This window comes from Oncorhynchus mykiss, chromosome 15 (genome assembly GCF_057628025.1).
Source record: "Oncorhynchus mykiss isolate SJ-2025 chromosome 15, ASM5762802v1, whole genome shotgun sequence".
NCBI classification, from domain to species: Eukaryota; Metazoa; Chordata; class Actinopteri; order Salmoniformes; family Salmonidae; genus Oncorhynchus; species Oncorhynchus mykiss.
In genome coordinates this window covers 68,936,559-68,963,579 of record NC_143036.1, presented here as the reverse complement: position 1 = coordinate 68,963,579, position 27,021 = coordinate 68,936,559, and the positions used below count along the sequence as shown (strand labels likewise).

General features: G+C 43.1%; 1 protein-coding gene across 1 annotated transcript; it reads right to left on the bottom strand.

The window, feature by feature from the left end:
* Positions 1–2,370: 2,370 nt before the first annotated feature.
* LOC110499835 (alpha-N-acetylneuraminide alpha-2,8-sialyltransferase) lies at positions 2,371–26,184 on the bottom strand. The gene is made up of 5 exons (XM_090200924.1): positions 25,350–26,184; positions 24,016–24,160; positions 9,337–9,446; positions 8,539–8,631; positions 2,371–6,313 (listed from the first exon to the last, which is right to left on the bottom strand). The coding sequence occupies exons 1-5, from the start codon at positions 25,526–25,528 to the stop codon at positions 5,833–5,835; spliced, it is 1,008 nt and encodes a 335-aa protein (XP_090057050.1). The 5' UTR covers positions 25,529–26,184; the 3' UTR covers positions 2,371–5,832.
* Positions 26,185–27,021: the final 837 nt, after the last annotated feature.

Genomic DNA, 27,021 nt, shown 5'->3' with positions numbered 1-27,021 from the left:
TGAAATGTCTGCGTCTGGGACAGAAGAGCAGCTGGGGAGTTTTTGCTGACACATGGTCCAAAATGCATGGGCCAAGGAACTAGGCCACTTTGACTGTGTTAATCGACGTTTCAGAGGCTGAGCCACCACTCTACAGCACCTCCATTATTCATACTATAAAACACAATTACCCTGTTGTAACCCCTAACACACCTGGAAAAATACACTAACGTTCAAAAGTTTGGGGTCACTTAGGAAGAAGTTCATTGTTTTTGAATGAAAAGCATTTTTCCCCCTTTAAAAGAACATCCACCAGTGTTGTAAATGACTATTGTAGCTGGAAACGTCTGATTTTTAATGGAATATCTACATAGGCGTACAGAGGCCCATTATCAGCAACCATCACTCCTGTGTTCCAATGGCACATTGTGTTAGCTAATGCAAGTTTATCATTTTAAAAGGCTAATTGATCATTAGAAAACCCTTTTGAAATTATGTTAGCACAGCTGAAAACTGTTGTGCTGATTAAAGAAGCAATAAAACTGGCCTTTTTTTAGACTAGTTGAGTATCTGGAGCATCAGCATTTGTGGGTTCGATTACAGGCTCAAAATGGCCAGAAACAAAAACCTTTCTTCTGAAACTTGTCAGTCTATTCTTGTTCTGAGAAATGAAGGCTATTCCATGCGAGAAATTGCCAATAAACTGAAGATCTCTTAAAAAGCTGTGTACTACTCCCTTCACAGAGCAGAGCAAACTGGCTGTCATTCTCATAGAAAGACAGTCTAAGAAGTAGTAAAGCTGTTCTATGTGCTACATTTTTATGCTTCCTGTTCTTAAGTTTCCTTTTACGCTTCCTGTTCTTAAGTTTCCTTTTATGCTTCCTGTTCTTAAGTTTCATTTTTTAGCACCTTTTACTGTCGGTTTTGTATACCAGCTGAAAATACAATATTTTTGATAATGCTAAATATATTTCACAGAGATTTAGATGATAAAATGATTCTCTACACTGAAACTGAAATGGTGCGAACGATTAGATTTTTAGCAACCAGGAAATGGAGGAGCGATTTCTGCATATTAAATAGATTTTCTGAACTTGACCACCATCAGAGTTATCTCCTTATGCATTATAAACACACATGCAATCATTACAACAGGAAGTTAATGTAATGTCACCAACACCTGCTTTCTGAGTTCACATAAGTTCTTGTGCCTGACACCTCATGTCCACCAGATGCATCAAACTCTTTGCATTTCAGCGGAAGTTGTTCATTTTTAAAGGAGCAGTCCGGAACCCTACTTTGGGGGTTCCGCACTAAGCTGCGGTCCATTCTGTGTACTGCATGCCTTCAATATTTTCAACTCATGCGTTGCTTTACCGTGAGGTGGTACAAACAGAAGTAAACACAGACTCCAACTAGCTAGCTTTTAGCGAGTTGAAAAGCAAAGCACAAGTGTTTCAAGTACAGAAAATCCGGGCTAGACATCCGGCAAAACAAAACTCAGAAGCACCTGAGGGACATCGATTTGTGGTTCAGCTCTGGTATATCACATAACTTCGTCCCCAGGCTCAATTGCTACTACATAGGTTAAACAGAGAGAGAGAGCCAGCTGGTGGACAAGATTACATATGGGCAATAATTCCATGGTAGCGGAATTACGCTGAGACTTTTCACTTTAAAATGTAGAACAAACAAAACATATTGATTTCAAAGTTTAACAAACCATACAACTCTATGTACAAGGACTAGTTTTTACAATTTCCACTGAGAATTTGACAAAACACATTTACTGGAAGAAATGTTTGGTAACAGAATAATATTTTTTTTATGTTCTGTGTGAATTGTTCAAAGTCATCATTGCGCAGAGTTGGTTTGTTAAACTTTGAAATCCATGTTTTTTGTTTGGCATACTACATTCTAAAGTGAAACGTCAGAGTCTCAGGGTAATTCAGTTACATGGAATTACCCATATCACGCAATGACAAGGCAAATGAAAAGATCCTTCGCAAAATAGTTTAGTAGTTGTACACGCCCTTCTCCCATAGGCTTGCCTTGAGTTGAACAGCAGGCCCAATCACAATTATCCTCGTACGAACCATCTAGATTTTGCGAGTTTCCATTCTGTTTTGCTATCCTTGTAGTAAGCTCATGCGATCAGGATGGTTTGCACAAGGCTATACTACAATAGGCTTTCTGAGGAACAATGGGTTAATGGCACCCATCTGCGTTTCATCAATCAATTAAATGTGCTGGTTAACTAATGACCATTAGCTACGATAACAGATGTTGCCCATCTGTAAGTGAAGGGGACCATAGCCCCATTGAATTAAAAGACAATGGAATCATTTGAGAACAAAGAAGAGTGAAAACAAAACACAAGAGTGGTAGTGATTCAATATTATCCCCTTCTTTATTGGATACCAGTGTTTACCTCTTATTTGGATGCAATGATTTTCTTGGCATAGTCCAGGTGGCACATAAAACACATTTCAGTCCTTCATTTTGACTTCCTGTATTCGAACATGCTCAGGCAGGGTACTCTCGCCAAAAACAGCATTGAGCTGACGTAAGGTGATTGACACAAGGTTTGAATACACATTAACAGTTTAATAATGTAAAAACCTCACTGCTTTTTTTCCTTTCCAAAGTATTTTTCCAAAACAAATTCAAGGCAAAGCAAAGCAAAGAAAACACATTTATATCTATTGTCCAAATGAACCTGGTAATGGCATACACTAAAAACACATCTAAATATACGTAGGAAAGATTCAAAGTAGCACTGTGCAGAAGCCCTCGTTAACTAGACGTCATCTTATTCATGACACAGTAAGTAGGATTCGCTCACACACACTGTGTAGCTGAGAACGTCACATTGTGTTTGCATTACGTCACAATTCAACCCCAGAGTAGGCTAATATAGACTGAGTACCAGTATTGTTAGCTAACATTCCACTCCTTGCCACTTCTGTCCTTTGGCAAATGACTGGTACCCATACTAAGGCTAAAAGGGATTGCCAGCAAAACCGATATTGAGGTACAATTTGCGCTATTTATTTTGGGGCATAATCAACCCAATATGGCGCTTCACAAAATAATGGACAGAATGAGTTTGAAAGTCAGAACCCCAAAACACATACAGAGTCACAGTCATGCTTACTGCAAATGACACAGTGAAATATTTCTCATTCACAATACTGGGCAGAGGAACCAGACGGTGAGAACACTTTATTTGGATAACATGTCAACTAACTATCTACTAAGCCTTACCCTAGCCCTAACCTTTACCCTAGCCCTAACCTTTACCCTAGCCCTAACCTTTACCCTAACCTTAGCAATCAGTTGCTTCTCAACAGATAGTTTGTTGATAGTAAGTAAGACCATCTACAGATGGACTATCCAGACTATCCAAATAAAGTGGGCCCGAAGGTGCAAATACGTGTCATCAATTGAATCACATTCGTTTTTAAAAATGATCAACAGTTCAATTCCTGGTTGGAAGAGAGCACAAGTTTTCATCAAGACTGGCAATGAAGAGACTTTAAACAGGTTTGGTTTAACATTAACTGACTTGGTCCAACAACAACCAGCTCAATCTAAGACTCTGGACTTGTTTCCTTAGTCAAATGGTTTTCATATAGAGGTCAAGGGGGTCATTTTGACTTGGTACTGTCAGAAATGGTACCCTATTCCAGATGTAGTGCACCCTATGGGTTATGGTCACAAGTAATACACTACATAGGGATTAGGGTGCCATTTCAGATGCACACTTGAAATACTTCAAACATTCAAATGGCTCAAATAATTCATACTACTGTATTACCACCTCCCTATATGATCCTCTCTACTGTAGTACTATATTATTCTGTGATGTCGCAGTGTCACATTGTGATTGTGGAAATCAGCTTCAAAAGGGGGACAAGGGAAAATGTCATTCTAAAGACAGCATACAGTAATGTCTAGCATTTCCCTTTGCCTTGGTGAATTCTGAAGGCACAAAAACCTTTCATTATACAGTAGATATGGGTTTGAAGAAACCTCATAATTCACATGATCTGTTCTGTACCTGTAGGTTAGTCCAAACGTTGTTTAAATGTTGTTTCAGTGTTGGTGCTAGACTCCGTGCATGACCCATGCAGACCTAGATGGGCCCATGACATGATTTGGTACTGGTCACATTTGCACAACCAAAATATCAATGACAGTAACAACATTTAAACGTATCATAACAAAATTCAAGACAGGAGTCCATGTAAAACCTAAAGGGCCAGCCCTCTTCCACTGTCTCAACTGTTTGGTGATGATGACAGAAGGACAGAAGAACTAGCACCTACTACACATCATATGTTCATTCCCTTGTATGTGTATACGGATCAGGGTTGGAGTCAATTCCATTTCAATTGGAATATCAGTTTACTTCCTGAATTGACCGAGTTTAAATGGAACTGATCCCAATCCTGTTATGAATTACACAAAAAAAAACACCTAGAAATAAATGCAGGACAGCAAAGTTCAGGTCACTGACCTGACATTCAGACGCACACTGATGATGGTGAGGACGATGACGATGGTGATGAAGAAGAGTATGAATGTTCAAGTTCAATGTGAACAGGTGTCCGGCACCTGAACAGAAACATGCCGTGTTGTCATCACTCAGTCAAGAGTGAAAGATATGGTAGCTTGTCAATGGAGTGTGTTTGTAAGTGGACCATACCAATAAGCACTCGTAGCGTGAACGGGGGGTGAACCTTCAAGGCCACAACCTCTCGATGAACACACACAGATGAGGTCATGATTTGTAAAGCTCACATCTTTTTCTCTGTAGTGGATTTTTGTGAAAAGATTTAAATACATACTCAGCTCTCAATCGTAACATTACTAAATCAACGTAGAACATCAACCTATATAAAATGAAAAACATGTATAATTAAAGTCATGATTAACAAATATAAATTAACATACAGATATTTATCAAACACTGCAATGTTCTTGGCTTCCCTTTTAGTGAACAGGGATCTGTTCAGCTTGGCTGTAAAATGGAACATTCTAGGAGCTCGATATCGTGCTTCACTCTCCTTTTCTATTGGATCCTACTTTGAACCTCAATGCTGATTGGTTGCTTAAGATGTCCGTGAAGGGTTGTTGTTCAAGACAAAAAATAACAAACTCCTTCGAACGAGCAAGGTACCAAGACATCTTTCATTCTCCCTTTTAGTCTGCTCTCATACAAGCCTAGTACCAGGACACCTTGGTACCAGGACACTCATAGCCTAGTACCAGCACACCTAGGTACCAGGACACTCATAGCCTAGTACCAGGACACCTAGGTACCAGGACACTCATAGCCTAGTACCAGGACACCTAGGTACCAGGACATCTTGCTTCCTCCTTTCCTTTTTCCTTCTGTGTTTCAAGTCTTTCAGTCTGTTCTCTTAAGACTTCTATGAAAACCTCTTGGTTAGGATTGTTCCTTCTGTCTCTGTTTAACAAAGACTCAGTGGGGGCATTGGGCCCAGCTGCTCCCTATGTCACATTGAGTAGTCAAAACACAAAGAATCCTCCAGCCCTAGCTGAGACCGTTAGTAGACCTCCTCTCTGCACTCACGCACACACACACACAAACACACACGCACGCACACAAACACACACATAGTGAGAGTGGATGGAGGACAGGATAGAGAGAGGGGGTGTGTGGGGGCTTTCTCAGCTTGGTGGGTAACCATGGGTTACATTCTCATGCTAATGGTGGAGAAAGAGGTGGTGGTTTGCGGGTGGTTTGCAGGGGACGATCGCAGGGGGCTGGTGGGTTGTAAGCGAAAGGAAGGGAAGATTTATTAGGGGAGGGTCCCTTGAGTCTTATATAGCCCCTTCCCGAGGTGGGCAGTGTCCCACCCTCATACGCAGTGTGCCGCTCTTGTGCAACTGCCAGAGCTGGACAAACTCCTCAGGCATGGCGTGGAACCCGCTGAACGGCAGCACGTTATCGTAGTAGTGGTGGCTGACGGGCTGCTCGTCGAGCCCAACGCTGAATGGCCAGAAGCCGTAGGCCGTCACCTCCTCACACAGCCCCAGCGCCAGGCTGACCAGGAAGAGGCCTGTGGACAGGCGCTTGGCATGCACTCCGCGACCCTTCCAGAACTTTCCCACGGTCCTGAGAAACTCGGGGTTGGCAAACAGCATGGTGAGGTTGGACGAGGTGTCGGCAAGGGCGTAGTGTGCCCGCAGGGAGGGGTCGGTGCCCGGCTTCATGGAGAAGGCTGGCATGTAAATGTAGCTGGAGCCGTAGGCCTTCATGCTCTCCACAAAGCTTTTCCGCGACCAAAGAAGGTTCTGGAACCTGAGTAGGGAGAGAGAGAGATAGAGATGAGAATGTGTGAGTACCATAGAAATAGAACCTATAGAATGGACAGCCCCAGTCAACGTTCCATGACAGTGGACCGGAGGTCATATTGGTGTACCCATGAGTGTACAGCTAAAGCTACAATATGTACGTTTTTGGTAGACCTGATCAAATTCACATAGAAATGTGTTATAGATCTGTAATTCTCATTGAAAGCAAGTCTAAGAAGCGGAAGACCAGCTCTATGTGCCCTATTTCTATTCTTAAGTTTAGTTTTTGCGTCTTTTTCTTTTGGTTTAGTGCACCAGCTTCAAACAGCTGAAAATACAATATTTTTGGTAATTTAAATAATATTTATTTCACAGTGGTTTAGATGGTACAATGATTCTCTACACAATGACTTGTTTTGTCACAAACTGAAATTAGGCCAAACTATTAGAACATTTACACATTAGAACATTTTGCCACCAGGAAATGGTGGAGCGACATCTGCATTGCTATGGTCAGAGGGGGCTTTCCCTGTTGTAGTCATTATATTTCTACGGTAACTACCACTTGCTGTTTATCCATGCAAATGTTGCCTTTGGAATTCTAAACTCTATGCCAGTAGAGCCACGTGGATGTACAGACACACACACACACACACACACACACACACACACACACACACACACACACACACACACACACACACACACACACACACACACACACACACACACACACACACACACACACACACACACACACACACACACACTATGGTCACAGAGGGTGATTGTTTTGGTAAATCTATTTGATCTGGTCATGCATTCCAGGCTAAATCTACTGTGGATGTCATGTGAAATGGGTTCTGGAAGTATCTATAGAGTTCTGATAGAATTGGCGTCCTCATTCCATGGGTATTTATGGACTATGGTATTATGGATATGTGCTCTCGGGATATGTCATACTGTATGTGTTGTTCATAATCTAGCCGGTTTATAGGTGTCGGTGTAGTTGCTTGTGGAGGCGGGGATTCAATTGTACTGCATTGCATTTCGAATCAACCCAAATGTAAACAATATACAGTACAGCCTACCTGCCCTCACCGTGATTGAGCTTCAAAATATCAACAAAATGTCTTGAGGACAAGAGTGAGGTTGTGCCAACATCCAATGATAATGTCACGAGATGTCAATCTTTAAATGCACAGAGATGAGATGATGGGAAGCAGCAGGGGGTGTGTTGGCAACAACGTGGTTCAGAAACACACTGAGAGGAAACGCATTGCTGAAAATGGGAACACATTTCAGCAGCACAGAGTAGCATTCTAAACAGACACAAAGAGGCTCTGTTCAAACACACACACACACAAACTTGTTCTTGTCTCCTTGTGGGGACCTAAAATGTATGTCCATTCATAAAACCTAAACCTAACCCTTAACCCTAACCCCAATTCTTACCCAAATTGTTACCCTAACCCTAAACTTAACCCCTAAGCTTAAAATAGTCCCCATGAGGGAGAATATTCCTTGTTGTACTATCCTTGTGGGGGCCATTTGGGGATTTCAGGTCCCCACAACGATAGAAGAACAAGACCACACACACACACACACGTTTTGGCTCTGGATCATGGCTCCTCTATAAAACACCAATCTGGAGGAGGGAAGCTGCTGCTAGGACAAGACAACAGACAAAGCTCTTAGGATGTAACATCTGGAACTGACAGTAGACATCATGAGAGGGAGAAAGAAAGGGAGAGGGAGAGAATATAGAGAGGGAGAGAAGACAGAGGCCTTGGGGGGAGAGAAAGCAGTAGAGAAAGAGAGAGGGAGAGAATATAGAGAGGGAGAGAAGACAGAGAGGGAGAGAAGACAGAGACCTTGGTAGGAGAGAAAGCAGTAGAGAAAGAGAGAGGGAGAGATCGCAGGAGAGAATAAGAGAGGGAGAGATCGCAGGAGAGAATAAGAGTGGGAGAGAGAGCTGGAGAGGAGAGATGGTAGGAGAGAAAGAGAGAGGGAAAGAGAAAGGGAAAGAGAGAGAGATAACTGGAGAGGAGAGATAGCAGGAGAGAATAAGAGAGTGAGAGAGATAGGGCGGGGAGAGAATGGGAAACAGAGTAGTAGAGAGAAAGGATGGAGAGAAAGAGGGAGAGGACTGAAAAGGAGAAGACTTGGATGCTGTCCCACACACCCATACATTTCACAGTCAACAGCAGTTTTGAAAGGAAAGGAGTGTACCTCTTCTCAATGATGCTGGGGTTGGCTGTCACCAGGTTGGTTCTGGTCCCCACATCCTCAACATACTCCCTAGACAGTGGTGGAAGGTTGCACCTAGATACGAAAAACACAAGTACACATGTGTATTAATATACTGATAGTGACTTTACAGTGTCCATAAATCTTTCACTATTTGACAACTTGGTCAGGATTGCAGATAGTGGTTATTCATGTTTTGCTTTCAGAATGGAATTAGCTTTTAGCTTTTTGTCTTGCCTTTTCTTAACCATTTAATGTTAACACATTGTGATACTAAAGTTGTAACAAAATTATAACTTAGAAAATAGTTTTATCTGCATTGAATGAACACAACATTTCTCTAGTGCAAACTTCCAGTCAGGCAGCCAGTGAGCCTATAGGCTTTGGATGGAGTTGGAGCTCCAAAGTTATTATTTCAGTCTTGCCTTTCCCAGTTTCAAGCCTGGTTTAAGCCTGGTTTAAGCCAGCCAGGCATGCCTGAGATGGGGGGGACAACAGTGATCCAAAGTAGAACTAGTCTAGTCAACTAAATCAGACCCTCTGTTGTTAGTTCTCAAGGCTCCAGAGCCAAACTGACTTAATCTGCCCCCTTCAAAACCCAGGCATTTCTTATGACACCTCTCTCTCTCTCTCTCTCTCTCTCCCTCTCTCTCAGATATGACACCTGTTCTCATTAATTCTGATGGCTGATGTTCTTTGGCTGCTCTTTCTGGCCCCGGCGAGCGCAGGATGGCCAAATCATATTTGGACGGGCACTGGAGCGAACAGCCCCTCTCTTACCGCATGACAAAGTCAGCCTGGTCAATGTCCTTCCCACAGCCGCTGTGCTTCAGGACCCCTCCATTGCCCACCACTGAACACTTTTTGAGGGGACGCTGAAGAGGTGTCTCCTGGTAAACAAGAGGGAAGTGAGTGTCATGAAGTGGGTAAACATACACACGTACACACACACATCCTGAAGTGGACTGGCCTGAAACGTTTGTGAACAATCAAAGACAACGGTAACGACAAGTCAAATGAGGTGAGAGGGATAGATAGGGCTGCTGCAACGACCATATTACCATCACACCGGCAGTCACGAGTCATGAAGGCAGTCAAATTCCACGTGACCGTTTAGTCATGGTAATTAGGCTTCTCCAAGCTTTGATGCTGCTGATGGTCATTATTAGCCTACCAGACTTACTAACTGCCTGGTACTCAGCACTCTATTGTCCCTCTAATCACTCTGACATCAAATGTAATCGAAAATCGAATCAAACACTTAATGAGAGTCCGTCATTGTAAATAATATTTTTTTCTTAACTGACGTGCCTAGTTAAATAAAGGTTAAATAAAAAGTCCATGAGCTCATGTTGCGCAACATTTATTTCGGCTATGCAATTGCGTGAGAAAACAGAGTGATGGCCTCTATTAAAAAGAGGAGGATCCCATCAGCTTTCTGTAGGCTAGGCCTACTATATTTATTTCTCAACTTTCCTAATATTAAGCACATTGCTTCTCTCTACAACAGGAAGCCTCCCAAGTGGCGCAGAGGTCTAAGGCACTGCATTGCAGTGCTTGAGGCATCACTACAGACCCGTGTTCAATCCCGGGCTGTGTCGCAGCCCAGCATCGTTAGGGGAGGGTTTGGCCGGCTGGGATATAATTGTCCCATCACACTCTTGCAAATCCTTGTGGCGGGCAGGGCGCATGCACGTTGACTTCGGTCGCCAGTTGTACGGTGTTTCCTCCGACACTTGCGGCTGGCTTTCGGTTTAAGTGAGCAGTGTGTCAAGAAGCAGTGCTGCTTGGCAAGGTTATGTTTCGGAGGGCGCATGGCTCTCGACCTTCGCCTCTTCCAAATCCATACGGGAGTTGCAGCGATGGGGGGGGGTTAAAAAAAAGGGGGTTAAAATGTACCCAAAAAATGTGTATAGCCTACCTGGCTGGCATGAAAATGAACCATGGTGTCCTCCATTTGCTATTTAACGGCTGCAGGGGCAGTATTGAGTAGCTTGGAAGCTCAGAAGTTTGGGGAAGAGGTGCCCAGAGTAAACGGCCTGCTCCTCAGTCTCAGTTGCCAATATATGCATATTATTATTAGTATTGGATAGCAATCTGAAGTTTCTAAAACTGTTTGAATGATGTCTGTGAGTATAACAGAACTCATTTGGCAGGCAAATACCTGAGAAGAAATCCAAACAGGAAGTGAGAAATCTGAGGTTGGTCGATTTTCAGCTCAGGCCCTATTGAATTCACAGTGGGACATGAATGAAGTTGTACTTCCTAAGGCTTCCACTAGATGTCAACAGTCTTTAGAAACTTTAATGTGGCTTCTACTGTGTTGTGGGACTGAATAAGAGCTGAATGAGTCAGGTTACTGGCAGAGAGCCATTTCCTGGTCATGCGCATTCCACATGATATCGACCTGCTCCTCTAAACACAAAGGAATTCTCCGGTTGGAACTTTATTGAAGATTTATGATAAAAACATCCTAATGATTGATTCTATACTTAGTTTGAAGTGTGTCTTCGACCTGTAATATAACTTTTTGAAGTTTTTGTCCGAAGTAATGCTCGACCTGCACTAGCGTTTGGATAATTTAATTATGAGATTTCTGTTGTTTTGAATTTGGCGCCCTGCACTTTCACTGGCTGTTGTCATATCATCCCGTTAACGGGATTGCAGCCCTAAGAAGTTTTTAAGTGTATAGATGATATGTATTTTCCCAGCTGCCCCTGTTTGGAGACAGGTGCATGATAATGGTCCATTCTAAATCAAAATACATTTCACACATGTTATTTAGTATATGTAAAGACAAGATTAAATCAAGAATAGTCTGATGGGTGACAATATTAGCCTATCACTTGTGAATGATATATTATCACTTGTGAATGATGCCCAGCATAAGAAACAAACTTTTTGTTAAAAAAAAGTGATCATAGTCGCACACCTCGTGTAGCCTAGCTCTTATGTGAGTATCACAACTAAAGTGGCCAAATAACTTCTTAAAATGAAGCACATTAATCCGGTTTGCAAGGGGTGTCGAGCCTAACTGGCATACATGAGCAGCGAGTGAGTTTGAAGTTTGGGGAAGATAATTTTCACCATAAAAATACACCAAATATAATAAAATAATTAAATGCATAATCACATTTGCGGGCACTTTTGATAATGGTGTTTTCCGCTAATGGAACTTTTATGCTTATATCCTACTACCATGTGTGAATAACGTTCTGATCTGTTTAGTCAACCATATTGCGTGAAAACGTTTTTTTGATGCTAGTGGTTGTATTAATTTGGGATCTATCGCATCCCACAACTGTCCTACACTATGTTTGGAATATTTATTATTTCTCACACAGAATAGGTGGACTTTTGTACTATGAGGGATAGTAGATTGACATAGGCTAATGCTTTTGCTGTTTGTTAGGCCTACTCATCTTGTTGGCTGACGAAAAGTAAATGTGAACAGTTCTTCCAATATCTTCAATATGGACCTTGGAATTGGATAAGGACTCGGGCAATTGCGCCCCAGATATTTCTGTCTTCACTTGTAACCTGTGAGAAACACTCGATCACGTGATAGAGAGCAATGTGCGTGAGAGGTGCTTTGGAGCGCGCAGCACTCAGGGGGAAGGACACAACGCAGCACTCAGGGGGAAGGGCACAACGCAACACTCAGGGGGAAGGACACAACGCAGCACTCAGGGGGAAGGGCACAACGCAACACTCAGGGGGAAGGGCACAACGCAGCACTCACGGGAAGGACACAACGCAGCACTCAGGGGGAAGGGCACAACGCAGCACTCAGGGGGAAGGGCACAACGCAGCACTCAGGGGGAAGGGCACAATGCAGCACTCAGGGGGAAGGGCACAACGCAGCACTCCGTGCCAAGAGCACAGCAGCCACTGGCCGCAAAAGGCATGGACTTTTTTAGGGTGCATTATGACACATTTGTGACCACACAAAGGGGATGCCGCTGTGAAATTCGAGGCATTATCAAGTGTTTGTCAAATTGTGAAAGAGAAACTGATAAAGTGTGTGCAACCTGAGCAAAAAACATGCCTTTCAAGTCGCATCATGCAGCCTTACAATGTATTAAAAATAAAAATCAAAACATATAGCCCAACGTTTGTAGAACAATTTACATGAATAACTCTAAATGAAGCATATAGGATACCTATTTCTATGTTAACCGCTCAACACAGAATAACCGCATGTGCAACACTCAAATCGTTGGGAGAAAATATCCTCCCTACTTTATTCAGCTTTGTTCAATTGTATTCTTCATACTATAAAATAATTTAAAATAATGGAATTTTAAGCAAATCTGGTCTGCTAAATGAACTAATGTAGCCCACAGCCAAATGGCATAACCAGATCAGGACCTAACATAAGGACAACTCAGAATATGCTATTCTGTTCTTCTGAAATAGTCTACATTTTCTTCATTTAATGCTTCTTTAGACCTGTCTAAAATAAATCATGGATTTATTGTGAATGAAAAAGTCAAGGGGTCTGAATGGTTTCTGAATGTACTGTAAATATGGGGCGGCAGGGTAGCCTAGTGGTTAGAGCGTTGGACTAGTAACCGGAAGGTTGCGAGTTCAAACCCCCGAGCTGACAAGGTACAAATCTGTCGTTCTGCCCCTGAACAGGCAGTTAACCCACTGTTCCCAGGCCGTCATTGAAAATAAGAATTTGTTCTTAACTGACTTGCCTGGTTAAATAAAGGTAAAATAAAAAAAAATAAAAATAAAAAAAATGTTGACTACTTTCCTAAAAAAGTATAAAGCAATAAATGTCTGCTCACAGTTTGCTACAGACAGACAGCAAACATTGAGTGGACAGAGGACATTCACTTATTTTCCATTGCTATAATATTTTGACCAGTTCTTGTGATGACTTAAATTTGGATGCATGTAAAGTAAATAAACAAATGCACTTTATACATTTAGAACGTACTAGGAATGTGAACTAAAAGTCCTGGGAAGGTTCCCAGACGGATAGCTGGGTACTCTCTTCTCAACCTCCTTTACAGGCCGACCATAAGGGCCTAAGCATGGCCAGTGTTGGCCAGTGAATGGGGTGTCTATGGGTGCCTCTTGAGGCAAATCCTTTCTATTCGTTTGGCCTGTTGCTGTGAGTCTGCGCCCTGCTTGAGCCGGTGCCAGCGATGAACAGAGTCCTGAGAGAAACAAATGCTCTCATTATTCCCTTTGGAGTGGAGGACTAGACCACCTCATCCTCCTATTTCACTACCCCCCCCCCCTCTGTGTTCCCCCCAGGGTGTCTGGTGAACCATGAAAGGGGCTGAGCCAGCTAGAGGAGAACAATGGCCAGCTCACAGTTCTGGGAACATATCACTCCATATCATTGTAACACATGTGATCCAAACATTAGTTATATTTGTATTATATCTCACTGAGAGAAGTATTATGAGATGAGAGTAGGGCTAGCACAAGCCAAAACACAGGCCAAAACAAAGGCCAAAACACGGGTCAAAACAAAGGCCAAAACACAGACCAACACACAGACCAAAACACAGACCAAAACACAGACCAACACACAGACCAACACACAGACCAAAACACAGACCAACGCACAGACCAACGCATGGGCCAACGCACAGACCAACACACAGACCAACACACAGACCAAAACACAGACCAACACACAGACCAACACACAGACCAAAACACAGACCAACACACAGACCAAGACGGTTAAAAAAAAAACAGGCCATACTTTAAAAAACAACACATTTTTAACCAAACAAATGAGAGGATGAGAGATGATGAGCACTACTGACCAGGGCAGAAGCGATCACAGCCTAAAAGCCTAAAAGCCCTTTCTATGTGATCAAAGCTAACAAAGCTTCTCCATTAATCAGCCAACTCCTAAATGACACATTCCTCCAATGGACGGTGATGCCAACGCTTCACTGCGTGGTCAGAAGGGCTCTGTTTTGCTGTGCCCATGAGCTTGGTGGCACTGACAGTTCTGGTCAGGCATGGCTCGCTCTCTATGCCCAGACCTGCAATTAGTGCTCCGCCTGAGACAGAAAAGTTAGTCCTACTCATGACAACCCAAGTGTGTGTGTCCATGTCAAAAGAGAGAGAGAGAGAGAGAGAGAGAGAGAGAGAGAGACATCGCTCAACAGAGAGGGTTTATGAGTTTATAACATTCATGCACAGGGAAAAAGTTGGCAAATAGTGTATGAATACTTGAGTGTGTGTGTGTGTGAGTGAGTGAGTGAGTGAGTGAGTATGTGAGTGTTTGCCTCCTCTTCCCTGCTTCAGGCTCTATTTTTGTCAGGCAGTGATTATACAGTGCTGTCTAGAGCTGTCCTTGTGTATAATGTGTGTGTGGGTGAGTAGCCACTGGTGGTTAGGACGTGGGAGGATAGGGTACACAAACACGCACTTGACACACACTCACTCACATGCTCTGCAAACACAGCACACAGATCTCACAGGACTTACACGCCAGCGCACAGTGACACGCACACACACTCTCTGGATCCCTCTCTCTCCACGTCAAGTCAAGAGGATTGCTGTAACGTCAATGCCTCAGTCATAAACAGGTACATTAGATGGTGTCAAGGCAACCTTTACTAGTAGGGAGACTGACACACACCCACACACAATAAAAGCCCCTCTCCCCGACCGGAAGAAAGCATGGCTCCCACCCCTTTCCATCCCACCTAGCAACCGAGGTTGCTTACCAGTCCCCCTCCCACCCACCCATCCCCTGAGTCTCCCCTTACATTCCTCCCAATCCCCCACAACGACCAGAGACCCCACCCCCCCGTACCACCAACTTTTATCCTAAATCAAATGACATGTTTGTTGACTTCACATTGAATTGACGTTAGTTTACATCTCAACCAAATGTATATCAAAACTAGGCGTTTGTCATGCCCTGACCTGAGATATCTCTGTTTTCTTTATATTTTGGTTAGGTCGGGGTGTGACTAGGGTGGGTACGCTAGTTTTTGTATTGTCTAGGGTTTTTTGTATGTCTAAGGTTTTTGTAGGTCTAGGTGATGTGTATGTCTATGGTGGCCTGATATGGTTCCCAATTAGAGGCAGCTGTTTATCATTGTCTCTGATTGGGGTCATATTTAGGTAGCCATTTCCCTTTGGTGTTTTTCAGATCTTGTCTATGTGTAGTTGCCTGTCAGCACTCATTTGTATAGCTTCACGTGTCATTTTGTTATTTTGGTTAGTTTGTTCAGTGTTCAGTCTTATAATAATAAAGAATGTACGCATACGACGGTGTGCCTTGGTCCGATTCATACCACGCTGTGCCTTGGTCCGATTCATACCACGCTGTGCCTTGGTCCGATTCATACGACGCTGTGCCTTGGTCCGATTCATACCACGCTGTGCCTTGGTCCGATTCATACGACGCTGTGCCTTGGTCCGATTCATACCACGCTGTGCCTTGGTCCGATTCATACCACGCTGTGCCTTGGTCCGATTCATACCACGCTGTGCCTTGGTCCGATTCATACGACGCTGTGCCTTGGTACGATTCATACGACGCTGTGCCTTGGTCCGATTCATACGACGCTGTGCCTTGGTCCGATTCATACGATACTGTGCCTTGGTCCGATTCATACGATACTGTGCCTTGGTCCGATTCATACGACGCTGTGCCTTGGTCCGATTCATACGACGCTGTGCCTTGGTCCGATTCATACGACGCTGTGCCTTGGTCCGATTCATACGACGCTGTGCCTTGGTCCGATTCATACGACGCTGTGCCTTGGTCCGATTCATACGATACTGTGCCTTGGTCCGATTCATACGACGCTGTGCCTTGGTCCGATTCATACGACGCTGTGCCTTGGTCCGATTCATACGACGCTGTGCCTTGGTCCGATTCATACCACACTGTGCCTTGGTCCGATTCATACCACGCTGTGCCTTGGTCCGATTCATACAACGCTGTGCCTTGGTCCGATTCATACAACGCTGTGCCTTGGTCTGATTCATACAACGCTGTGCCTTGGTCCGATTCATACGACGCTGTGCCTTGGTCCGATTCATACGACGCTGTGCCTTGGTCCGATTCATACCACGCTGTGCCTTGGTCCGATTCATACAACGCTGTGCCTTGGTCCGATTCATACCACACTGTGCCTTGGTCCGATTCATACAACGCTGTGCCTTGGTCCGATTCATATGACGCTGTGCCTTGGTCCGATTCATACGACGCTGTGCCTTGGTCTGATTCATACGACGCTGTGCCTTGGTCCGATTCATACGACGCTGTGCCTTGGTCCGATTCATACGACGCTGTGCCTTGGTCCGATTCATACGACACTGTGCCTTGGTCCGATTCATACGACGCTGTGCCTTGGTCCGATTCATACGACGCTGTGCCTTGGTCCGATTCATACCACACTGTGCCTTGGTCCGATTCATACCACGCTGTGCCTTGGTCCGATTCATACGACGAACGTGACAACGTTGAGATGACGTTCATGTCCAGTGGGTAGCCATGGAGAAAAAGATAAATGAGTGATCACCATGACCCCAAATAGGTTCAGCAGAGCTCAATCAGGAGTGTGTGGGGGGAGATACAGAGAGAGAGAGAGGAGGGGGAGAGGGGGTTGAGGAAGAGAAGGGGAGATGGAGAACATTAGTTTGTGAGAGACAAAGAGAGAGATTTTTTTTTTTAAGGATGGCATATCTGAGCGAATGAGAGAGGAGTGGGAGCAAGAGAGGGATAGAGCGAGGAACAAAAGAGAACACAAGTAACTGACTCTATCCCTTTTTAGGGAACTGAAAACAATGTAGAAGGAATTCAAAATATCTTCACATCTTCCTATATGGTAACATTTGTAACCCAATATGTATTAAGAAACTTTGTGTTTGAGTTGATTCCCTACTTCCTCTCCTCTTCTGTCTGTGGACTTGGTGTAGATAACGAACCATGACCTTATGGCACAAATTACACACACACTTCACTTCCTCCATCTCTGACACACGGTCTAAACACGCCCCTTTTACACTTTTATTTAAAAAAAGGTGATATCTAGAAACTAAAAGGGTTATTCGTTGGTCCCCATAGGAGTAACCTATGAAGAACCCTTTTTGGTTCCATTTGGGTAGAACTCTTTTGGGATCCATGTAGACGCCTTTCAGCAGATGGTTCAACATGGAACCCGAAAGGCTTCTACCTGGAACCAAAAAGGGTTCTCCTATGGGGACTTCTGAAGAACCCTTTTGGAACCCTTTTCTCTAAGAGTGTAGCATTGAGTCACATGAATGTACAGTACATATATGTGTAATGAATGAATGTCCTAGGCTGTAGATTGTTGTTTTTCTGGAAATGTCTTTTTGGTTATGTAGCTAAAATGCTGCCGTTTCTCTCTCCCTCTGCAGTGGAATTGTTTTCTCTCTATTCCTCCTTATCTTCTCCCACTCAAAATACAGCACACACACATACAATCACACAAGACACACCACACACACATCCAGACACTTGCCTTAACACACACACACCTACACCCCCCTCTACAGATACACACACATTGTCCCTACCTAGAATAAGAACAACAGTTGTCTTGTCACACTAGTGTTTTCTCAGGGCTAGGTAGTAGTGGGCGAGCAGGCCATGCATCAACAGTCCTGGGGGCTGGGACTCACAGTAGCTTTTTCCATCTCTCCTTGAAACCATTAACACCTGCAACGGGGGGGGGGGGTCATACTGCATGTTCTGCTCTGAGTAACAAGGGATGGTCTGTTGTTAGTAACCAGAGGGACAGATACAAATGAAAGAGGAAGAGTCCAACATTTCTTTCATTATTACTCTCAATGTTCTGCTTAGAACACACACACACACACACAGACACACACAGACACACACCACCACCTGGCAGAAAACATGTAGGCCTATACAGGCTGATGGATATATCTGATGGGTGCCACAATTTGACAACCCATCTGTGTTTTTCTCCACATTTTGAGGACTGAATATCTCCGGTTATCTGATCCAATCTCCAATGAGGGTTTTCACATCCTCCTTTATGTCCTCTCTGTCATGATGAAGTGGCATCCATCTCGAATCCCACAGCTTGCATTCAGGGTGTCATATTCCCATGTTCCCCGGGGCTCTTGACCTATGACAAATCATTTCCTAACAGCACAATCTGTTCCCTTCTTTAGTCTCTAGATAGATGAAGCATTTTTAAGTTTCCTATACCCTTCTGAGTAATTTAGGGGGTATCTCAATCATCTAAAATAGATTCCTCTACCGTGTCTCCACTCCTTCAACTAAACAGATTTTCACCTCTCGACTCTTTTCAGACCAGTGCAGATTGAAGGAGAGGAGACAAGGAGAGGAAACCACAGACTATTGACATTTCCCCCTTACTGGTTTACTGTTACACTAGGTTGATGACCTTGAATAAGGCCTGTGTGTCTATGTACACTGATGACTCAACAGTATACACGTCGGCTATGACAGTAAAATAAATAACTGACCCCCATAGAGCTCCAGTCAGTTTTACAATGGGTTAACTAGCGATAGGCTGGTGATCAGTATCTTTTCGGACAAATCACTCACTCAACCCTAAACCTCATCTAGATCTATTTTTGAAAAAAATGTGTCAATTGAGCAAGTTGAGGAGACTAAACTGCTGGATGTAACCCTAGATAGCAAGCTGTCATGGTCAAAACATATAGACTCAATGGTTGCTGAAATGAGAAGAGGTCTGTGGTTGTGCTTTCTGGACATCTCAGTGGACCAGACAGGTCCTAGTTCTGTCGCATCTGGACTCATTTAGTTAGTTATTTTTACTGAACCTTTATTGAACTAGTCAAGTCAAGTAAGAACTAATTCTTATTTACAATGACGGCCTACCAAGAGGCAAACGGCCTGCTGCGGTGACTACTGCCCAGTTATGTGGTCATGTGCGGCGAAGAGTGGGGTACAGTGGGGCAAAAAAGTATTTCGTCAGCCACCAATTGTGCAAGCTCTCCCACTTAAAAAGATAAGAGAGGCCTGTAATTTTCATCATAGGTACACTTCAACTATGACAGACAAAATTAGAAAAAAAATCGAGAAAATCACATTGTAGGATTTTTAATGAATTTATTAGCAAATTATGGTGGAAAATAAGTATTTGGTCAATAACAAAAGTTTATCTCAATACTTTGTTATATACCCTTTGTTGGCAATGACAGAGGTCAAACGTTTTCTGTAAGTCTTCACAAAGTTTTCACACACTGTTGCTGGTATTTTGGCCCATTCCTCCATGCAGATCTCCTCTAGAGCAGTGATGTTTTGGGGCTGGGCAACACAGACTTTCAACAACTCAGCATTCTTTGTCCTCCAAACACGACGAGTTGAGTTTTTACCAAAAGGTTCTATTTTGGTTTCATCTGACCATATGACATTCTCCCAATCTTCTTCTGGATCATCCAAATGCTCTCTAGCAAACTTCAGACGGGCCTGGACATGTACTGGCTTAAGCAGGGGGACACGTCTGGCACTGCAGGATTTGAGTCCCTGGCGGCGTAGTGTGTTACTGATGGTAGGCTTTGTTACTTTGGTCCCAGCTCTCTGCAGGTCATTCACTAGGTCCCCCCGTGTGGTTCTGGGATTTTTGCTCACCGTTCTTGTGATCATTTTGACCCCACGGGGTGAGATCTTGCGTGGAGCCCCAGATCGAGGGAGATTATCAGTGGTATTGTATGTCTTCCATTTCCTAATAATTGCTCCCACAGTTGATTTCTTCAAACTAATCTGCTTACCTATTGCAGATTCAGTCTTCCCAGCCTGGTGCAGGTCTACAATTTTGTTTCTGGTGTCCTTTGACAGCTCTTTGGTCTTGGCCATAGTGGAGTTTGGAGTGTGACTGTTTGAAGTTGTGGACAGGTGTCTTTTATACTGATAACAAGTTCAAACAGGTGCCATTAATACAGGTAACGAGTGGAGGACAGAGGAAGAAAGAAAGAAGAAGAAGAAGTTACAGGTCTGTGAGAGCCAGAAATCTTGCTTGTTTGTAGGTGACCAAATACTTATTTTCCACCATAATTTGCAAATAAATTCATAAAAAATTCTACAATGTGATTTTCTGGATTTTTTTTCTCATTTAGTCTGTCATAGTTGAAGTGTACCTATGATGATAATTACAGGCCTCTCTCATCTTTTTAAGTGGGAGAACTTGCACAATTGGTGGCTGACTAAATACTTTTTTACCCCACTGTAAGTCAATAGCAGTTGGTCCAGAACAAAGCAGCAGGTATCTCACTTAGATGTACACAGAGTGAATGTCAGTAACATGCATGTCAGTCTCTCCTGGCTCAGAGTTGAGGAGAGATTGACTGCATCACGATTGGTCTTTATGTGATGTGTTGATGTGTTTGTCGGTAGCAAACTGTCTGTTCAAGCAGTTGTCACACAGTTCGGACACTCATCGGTACAACACAATACATGCAATCTGAGGTTTTCACAGTCCCCAGGTCCAGTACAGAGGCTGGGAAACACCGTATTAAATATAGACATGACGACATGGAACTCTCTGCCACCCCAGGTAACTCAAGCTAGCATAAAAACGTATAAAAGAACACCTTACGGAACAACGAGGAGTGTGAAGAGACAGCCATTTTTATATATTTTGTATTGTATTATGTATTGTATTATGTAGGAAGGGCTTATAGGGCAGGAGCCATCTCCTGTTTCTGAAGCGTGAGGTAGAGGCAGGAGATGATGCAGTATTATGTAATGTTATGTAGTATTATGTAGTGTTATGTAGTATTATGTAGTGTATGTAGTATTATGTAATGCTATACAGTGTTATGTAGTTTTATGCAGTATTATGTAGTGTTATGCAGTGTTATGTAGTTTTATGTAGTAGTATGTATATTATGTAGTGTTATGTAGTATTATGCAGTGTTATGTAGTTTTATGTAGTATTATGTATGTTATGTTATATTATGCATTTTATTTGCTGTGTTTTGTTTGGACCCAAGGATGAGTTATTGATTTAATGTATGTCTTGTCACTTGCCGGGTCTGATGTGGCCCATGAGCCAGGATTTTCATACCACAATGTATGAAATGTATGGTATGTGGTTATAAAGGGTTTACTTTTAATTATGATTTATTTGATTTATTAGGATCCTCAATTAAAAAGTGTCAATAACTAAATTAAATATAATAACCAATAATAATAGGGGATCCTAATATATAAATAAATAATAATTCAAAGTAAACCCTTTATGACCACATACTATACATGTTATAAGGCCTTCAGTTATGACCTAGTTCTCCTCAGCCTTTAGTTATGGCCTAGTTCTCCTCAGGCTTCAGTTATGGCCTAGTTCTCCTCAGCCTTTAGTTATGGCCTAGTTCTCCTCAGCCTTTAGTTATGGCCTAGTTCTCCTCAGCCTTCAGTTATGGCCTAGTTCTCCTCAGCCTGCAGTTATGGCCTAGTTCTCCTCAGCCTTCAGTTATGGCCTAGTTATCCTCATCCTTCAGTTATGGCCGAGTTCTCCCCAGCCTTCAGTTATGGCCTAGTTCTCCTCAGGCTTCAGTTATGGCCTAGTTCTCCTCAGCCTTTAGTTATGGCCTAGTTCTCCTCAGCCTTCGGTTATGGCCTAGTTCTCCTCAGCCTTCAGTTATGGCCTAGTTCTCCTCAGCCTTCAGTTATGGCCTAGTTCTCATCAGCCTTCAGTTATGGCCTAGTTCTCCTCAGCCTTTAGTTATGGCCTAGTTCTCCTCAGCCTTCAGTTATGGCCTAGTTCTCCTCAGCCTTTAGTTATGGCCTAGTTCTCCTCAGCCTTCAGTTATGGCCTAGTTCTCCTCAGCCTTCAGTTATGGCCTAGTTCTCCTCAGCCTTTAGTTATGGCCTAGTTCTCCTCAGCCTTTAGTTATGGCCTAGTTCTCCTCAGCCTTCAGTTATGGCCTAGTTCTCCTCAGCCTTCAGTTATGGCCTAGTTGGGTTATTGGGTAAGCATTAGAATAAGCCGCCTCAACATTTGCAGCCATAGGTGGTAATATCTCTGAAGGAGCTGATCTGTCATCAGTATTGTGAAAAAAATATAATGTTAAGGAAATATTTGAATGGAGAAAGCTGATCCGAGAGTAGCGCTCCCTTTATTTAGATCTTATCAGTATCGATCGACACATGCTCCAACGACGCCCTTAGCGACCGTTCTCTCTGAGTGGTGTTTTAGGAAACGCATGTTACATCTTCGGCCGTTGCAGGAAAGATGCATCGTTAAAACACTCGTTAGCCATCGCTATCAGGAAGCCGGGCCCTTTTCAGTTGTTCTGAAATGTAGGTAAGGTGACAGACATTACTAACACTGATCTGAATAAAAGGCATTGAAAGTCACATCAATTTCTAAGCACTAGAAGCACTCCAAACAGGACGATGGGAAAGTAAATTCCAGTGGTTCAAATCTGAACACTTAGCAGATATAGGTGTTTGTCACGCCCTTGCCATAGATAGGCTTTTTATTCTCTATTTTGGTTAGGCCAGGGTGTGACTAGGGTGGGCGTTCTACGTTCTTTTTTCTATGTTTTTCAATTTCTTTGTTTTTGGCCGGGTATGGTTCTCAATCAGGGACAGCTGTCTGTCGTTGTCTCTTTGAGAACCATACTTAGGCAGCCTGTCTTCCCACTACGGGTTGTGAGTAGTTATTTTCTGTTTAGTGTGTGTTGCACCTGACAGAGCTGTTTCGGTTGTGCCTTTTGTTGCTTTGTTATCTAGTGTTCAGTTATATTTAATAAAACGCAAAACACGTACCCCGCTGCACCTTGGTCCTCACCTTCTTCCACCAACGACAATCGTTAGTGTTCTCCTGGTTGGACACTAACTGGAAACAGCTGACTGTCATGTTTAATGTTGCATTCTAAACGCCTGTGTTTAAGATGAGAACATTTATTGGCAAATCTAAATGCCTATTGGTTTTAAACACTGACAGTTAGGTTATCGACGTGTCACATGTTTTACAGTGTATGTTGCAAAGGTTAGACTCACTTCTCAGTTCAACGTGTATATTGTTCACTTAGTGTTTTAGTGAGATTGTAATGATGTTATCTTGGAGACCTGTGAAAAGGGTGATAGCGTGGGGATTTCACCGTTGAGCTTGGGTGAAAGGGAAGGTGGTGAAAAACTCATTAAGTTGTTACATATATTTATGGCCATCATTGTGAAGCAAGTTACTGTAGAGAACCTGCCCTTGTTAAAATCTTAAAAGAGTGTTGACCATTAACACAGACTATGGTTGGTGTGTTTTTATTGGGGTCAGGGGGTTTGGAGTTCAATTCCACACATGGACAACGCACAAATTCTCTACACTACCATCAGTGACCATGCAAGTGTGATCACAGACACAAACACATACAAACACACACACAAATATATTATTGTGTTTTTAGGTGTGTTAGAGTTGGGCTGGAACAAAAGCCTGTACACTGCTGGCCTCCAGGACCAGAGTAGAGGCCTACCTGCACAAAGAGAGAGTAGGTCTCATTGTTGACTGTGTGTGAGTGGTAAAACTCTCCATCGTACCACAGGACCTTCCCCATAGGTGAATTCTGCTTGGTCACCGCAAACATTCTCCTTGGGTCACAGCACTCTGAAAGCAGCTTCCTGTAACGAGAGAGGAAGTAGGATGATGTTGTATCTCAACACTGATCTAATGTCAATTTAGGGTGTCATCACTTATGTGTGAGTTTGGGATTTGGGGAGGGTAAGCTGAACCAAGATCTGTGGTAAATATGGGAAACCTTTAACCTTGAGCTATAAATAGACAGTCAAAATGAGAAGAGAATTTGTCATTGGGTGACACTCAGACAGTGTATAAATTGAGACGGTCTCTTGATCTGAATTATAGTTACCAGTCCGGGACTCTGGGCCACATGTAATTTGAGCATTCTCTATTGATTAAATAAACACTCATTGCAGAGTGAGCACTGTCAACTATAATTCCGATCATGAGACAACTGTCTCAATTGATACAGTGTCCAAGTGTCATGCATGCTATTTTAACACAATGACACATTCATACATGCTTCATAAATCCTGTCTGCATCGACAGTAGGCCTACTGTGGGGGAGCCTGAGTAGTGGAAATGCATTTGGAATAAATTAGGAGTCTGCACAGATATGATAAATAATATCATCTTCAGTCCAACTGTGGGCGTCAATTGGCGAATTTGAAGGTGGAAGTGTGGAAATGGAAAATGGAAAAAGGCTGGTTGTTGATGGTTACTTTGTCCTAGATTCAGCACCATCAGTTCAGTTGCATTTCTGTCGTTTCCATGGACACACACACAGCTTCGAATTGGGGGGCAACCTTTTCAACTCCAAACGTGCTGAACCATAGAGATCCTATTCAATTATTCTAATTCCCTCTTGCACCATCATAAAACGCGTCTCTGTGCCTTTCCGTGCAGGTGCCACGTTCTGCGCATTTCCCTAATCTGCTTTCCTCAGTGCATTAGCCTACGAATCCCGTCATATTCTCGTGAGAATGCGACTAGATACAACAAATGGGCCTACCATTCCGTAACTGTTGTGCCCTGGAAATTCAGCTTGATCGTGATAGATTTTCTTTTCACCATTTCCATTCCTCTTTTTCCATTTAATAAACATTATTATTATAATTAGCCTATGTATTGTCTTGTTATGTGCATAAATAGACTGTAGGAGATGTTAGGCTACTTGGACACAATCATGTAATAATGTTCTGCTATATTGTAGAATGTTAATATTGCTATGAATTATTTATGAGGGCCAAATCGCATAGGCCTAATGTTTTGAAATGAGTGAAAACCCACCTGAACAGATCGATGTCCGTCTGGTTCCTCTGCCATACTTGTCCCTGCCGCAGCACTTCATCAACTATCTCCTTGTCGCTCCGGAGTCTGTACACTGGGAAAATGTAGAGCCAGCATAACACGAGCACACAGAGAACGGCCCACACCGACAGCTTGCTCCGGTGGCATCTCACCAACATCGTTACAGCTTGTGGTTCACGAATCACAACCGGCCTACTCAAACCAATCTAGTATGGTGGAAAAAACGCAAGCTGGCCCTCTCCGTTAGCTATGTATGATAGGTTTTATGGAGATGGCATCCTTTCTCATCCAGAAGCCTCGGAGTCTCAATGGAAATGCGGGGTTGTAATTCTTCCTGCTAGTGCAAGCATCGAATTCCTTAGTTTAGCTCCCAAACTGCCGGTTTTGTTATAAACGCTTGGTCATGTTTTGTAGTATGAAGGGATCCGCTATCCATGCGCCATCTCGGCCGGCGGTAAGCTAGCGGGCTTCGCTCTCTGCAGCGGCGGGTTGCTGGAATCCACCAGACTCGTCTTGGTGCATCACTGACCCCGCATGCATCACCTAGATGTCCGCCGCTCTCTCCCTACACAACAGCGGTCTTGTGTGAAATCCCTGCCCGGTTCCCATCGCCCTTTGTGGTCACTTATTTTGGTACATCCAACCCGAATGGACCATGCTACCCCTTCCTCATCTCCTCTCTCCTTGTCCTGCTGGATCTTCTTGGAAACCTTGCAAGTGTACTGGGCAAAATCCATTGAATCTCTTTCTTTCTCTCCCCCTCTTTAACTACCATAGTTCTACATCCCTCCAACCTAGACTCAGGGGTAGACGTAACATAGTAAACGTAAATCCAGGACGCTCCAGGATACAGTGGGTTACATTTCTTATGGTGCCTATAGAAAGTCTACACACCCTTAACTTTTTTTCAAAAATGTCTACCTTAAAGTTCAATCTAAAGGGATTAATTTAGATTGTTTTACTACAATGAAAGAATGTTAAAGCACATTTTAAAAAATTAAGAAAAAAACAGTGACAGTTCTTCTCGATTAGTAACACACTTTTAATGAAACCGGGTCCACTTGATCTCCAACATAACCTAATGAGCAAAGAAATATTACTTTGTACAAAACTAAGTCATTTCTCATTGCTTTCAAACACAACACAAATGGTAGGCAAAACAGTAAACACTATTCTCCATAAAAGATAAAAACTCAATTGAGTAAATCATAACAAACCAAATCAAAACATTTGGTCACAGCTGATACAAATGACTCCCATGATTGTGAACCTCTTCTGCACAAAACTTCTTTGTACAATTTTTCATTCAGCAATCAATTCTTATTCATGCATAAGAGTGGTCACTTCTGAGTTGCTGTTTGCAAGAATGGACCAAGGACAAGGACAAAGGAGAGGTAGCGGGGCCCGCAGAGGAAAATAGTTCAGCTCTCAGGTCAAAGGGGAAAAAGGTCAAATAAAGACTTTTGATTCTGGATATTCATGCTCTTGACTGATATTCTTTCTGTATGGGACATCTTTGGTACAATCATTTTAGGAAAAAATAGTACAACCCATGCTGTGCTAATATGTTTACTTGCCTTTAATGGTGCATACTATAATTATAGTATCAACAAATGGCACAAACATATACAAGAGGGTTGACCATGTTAGG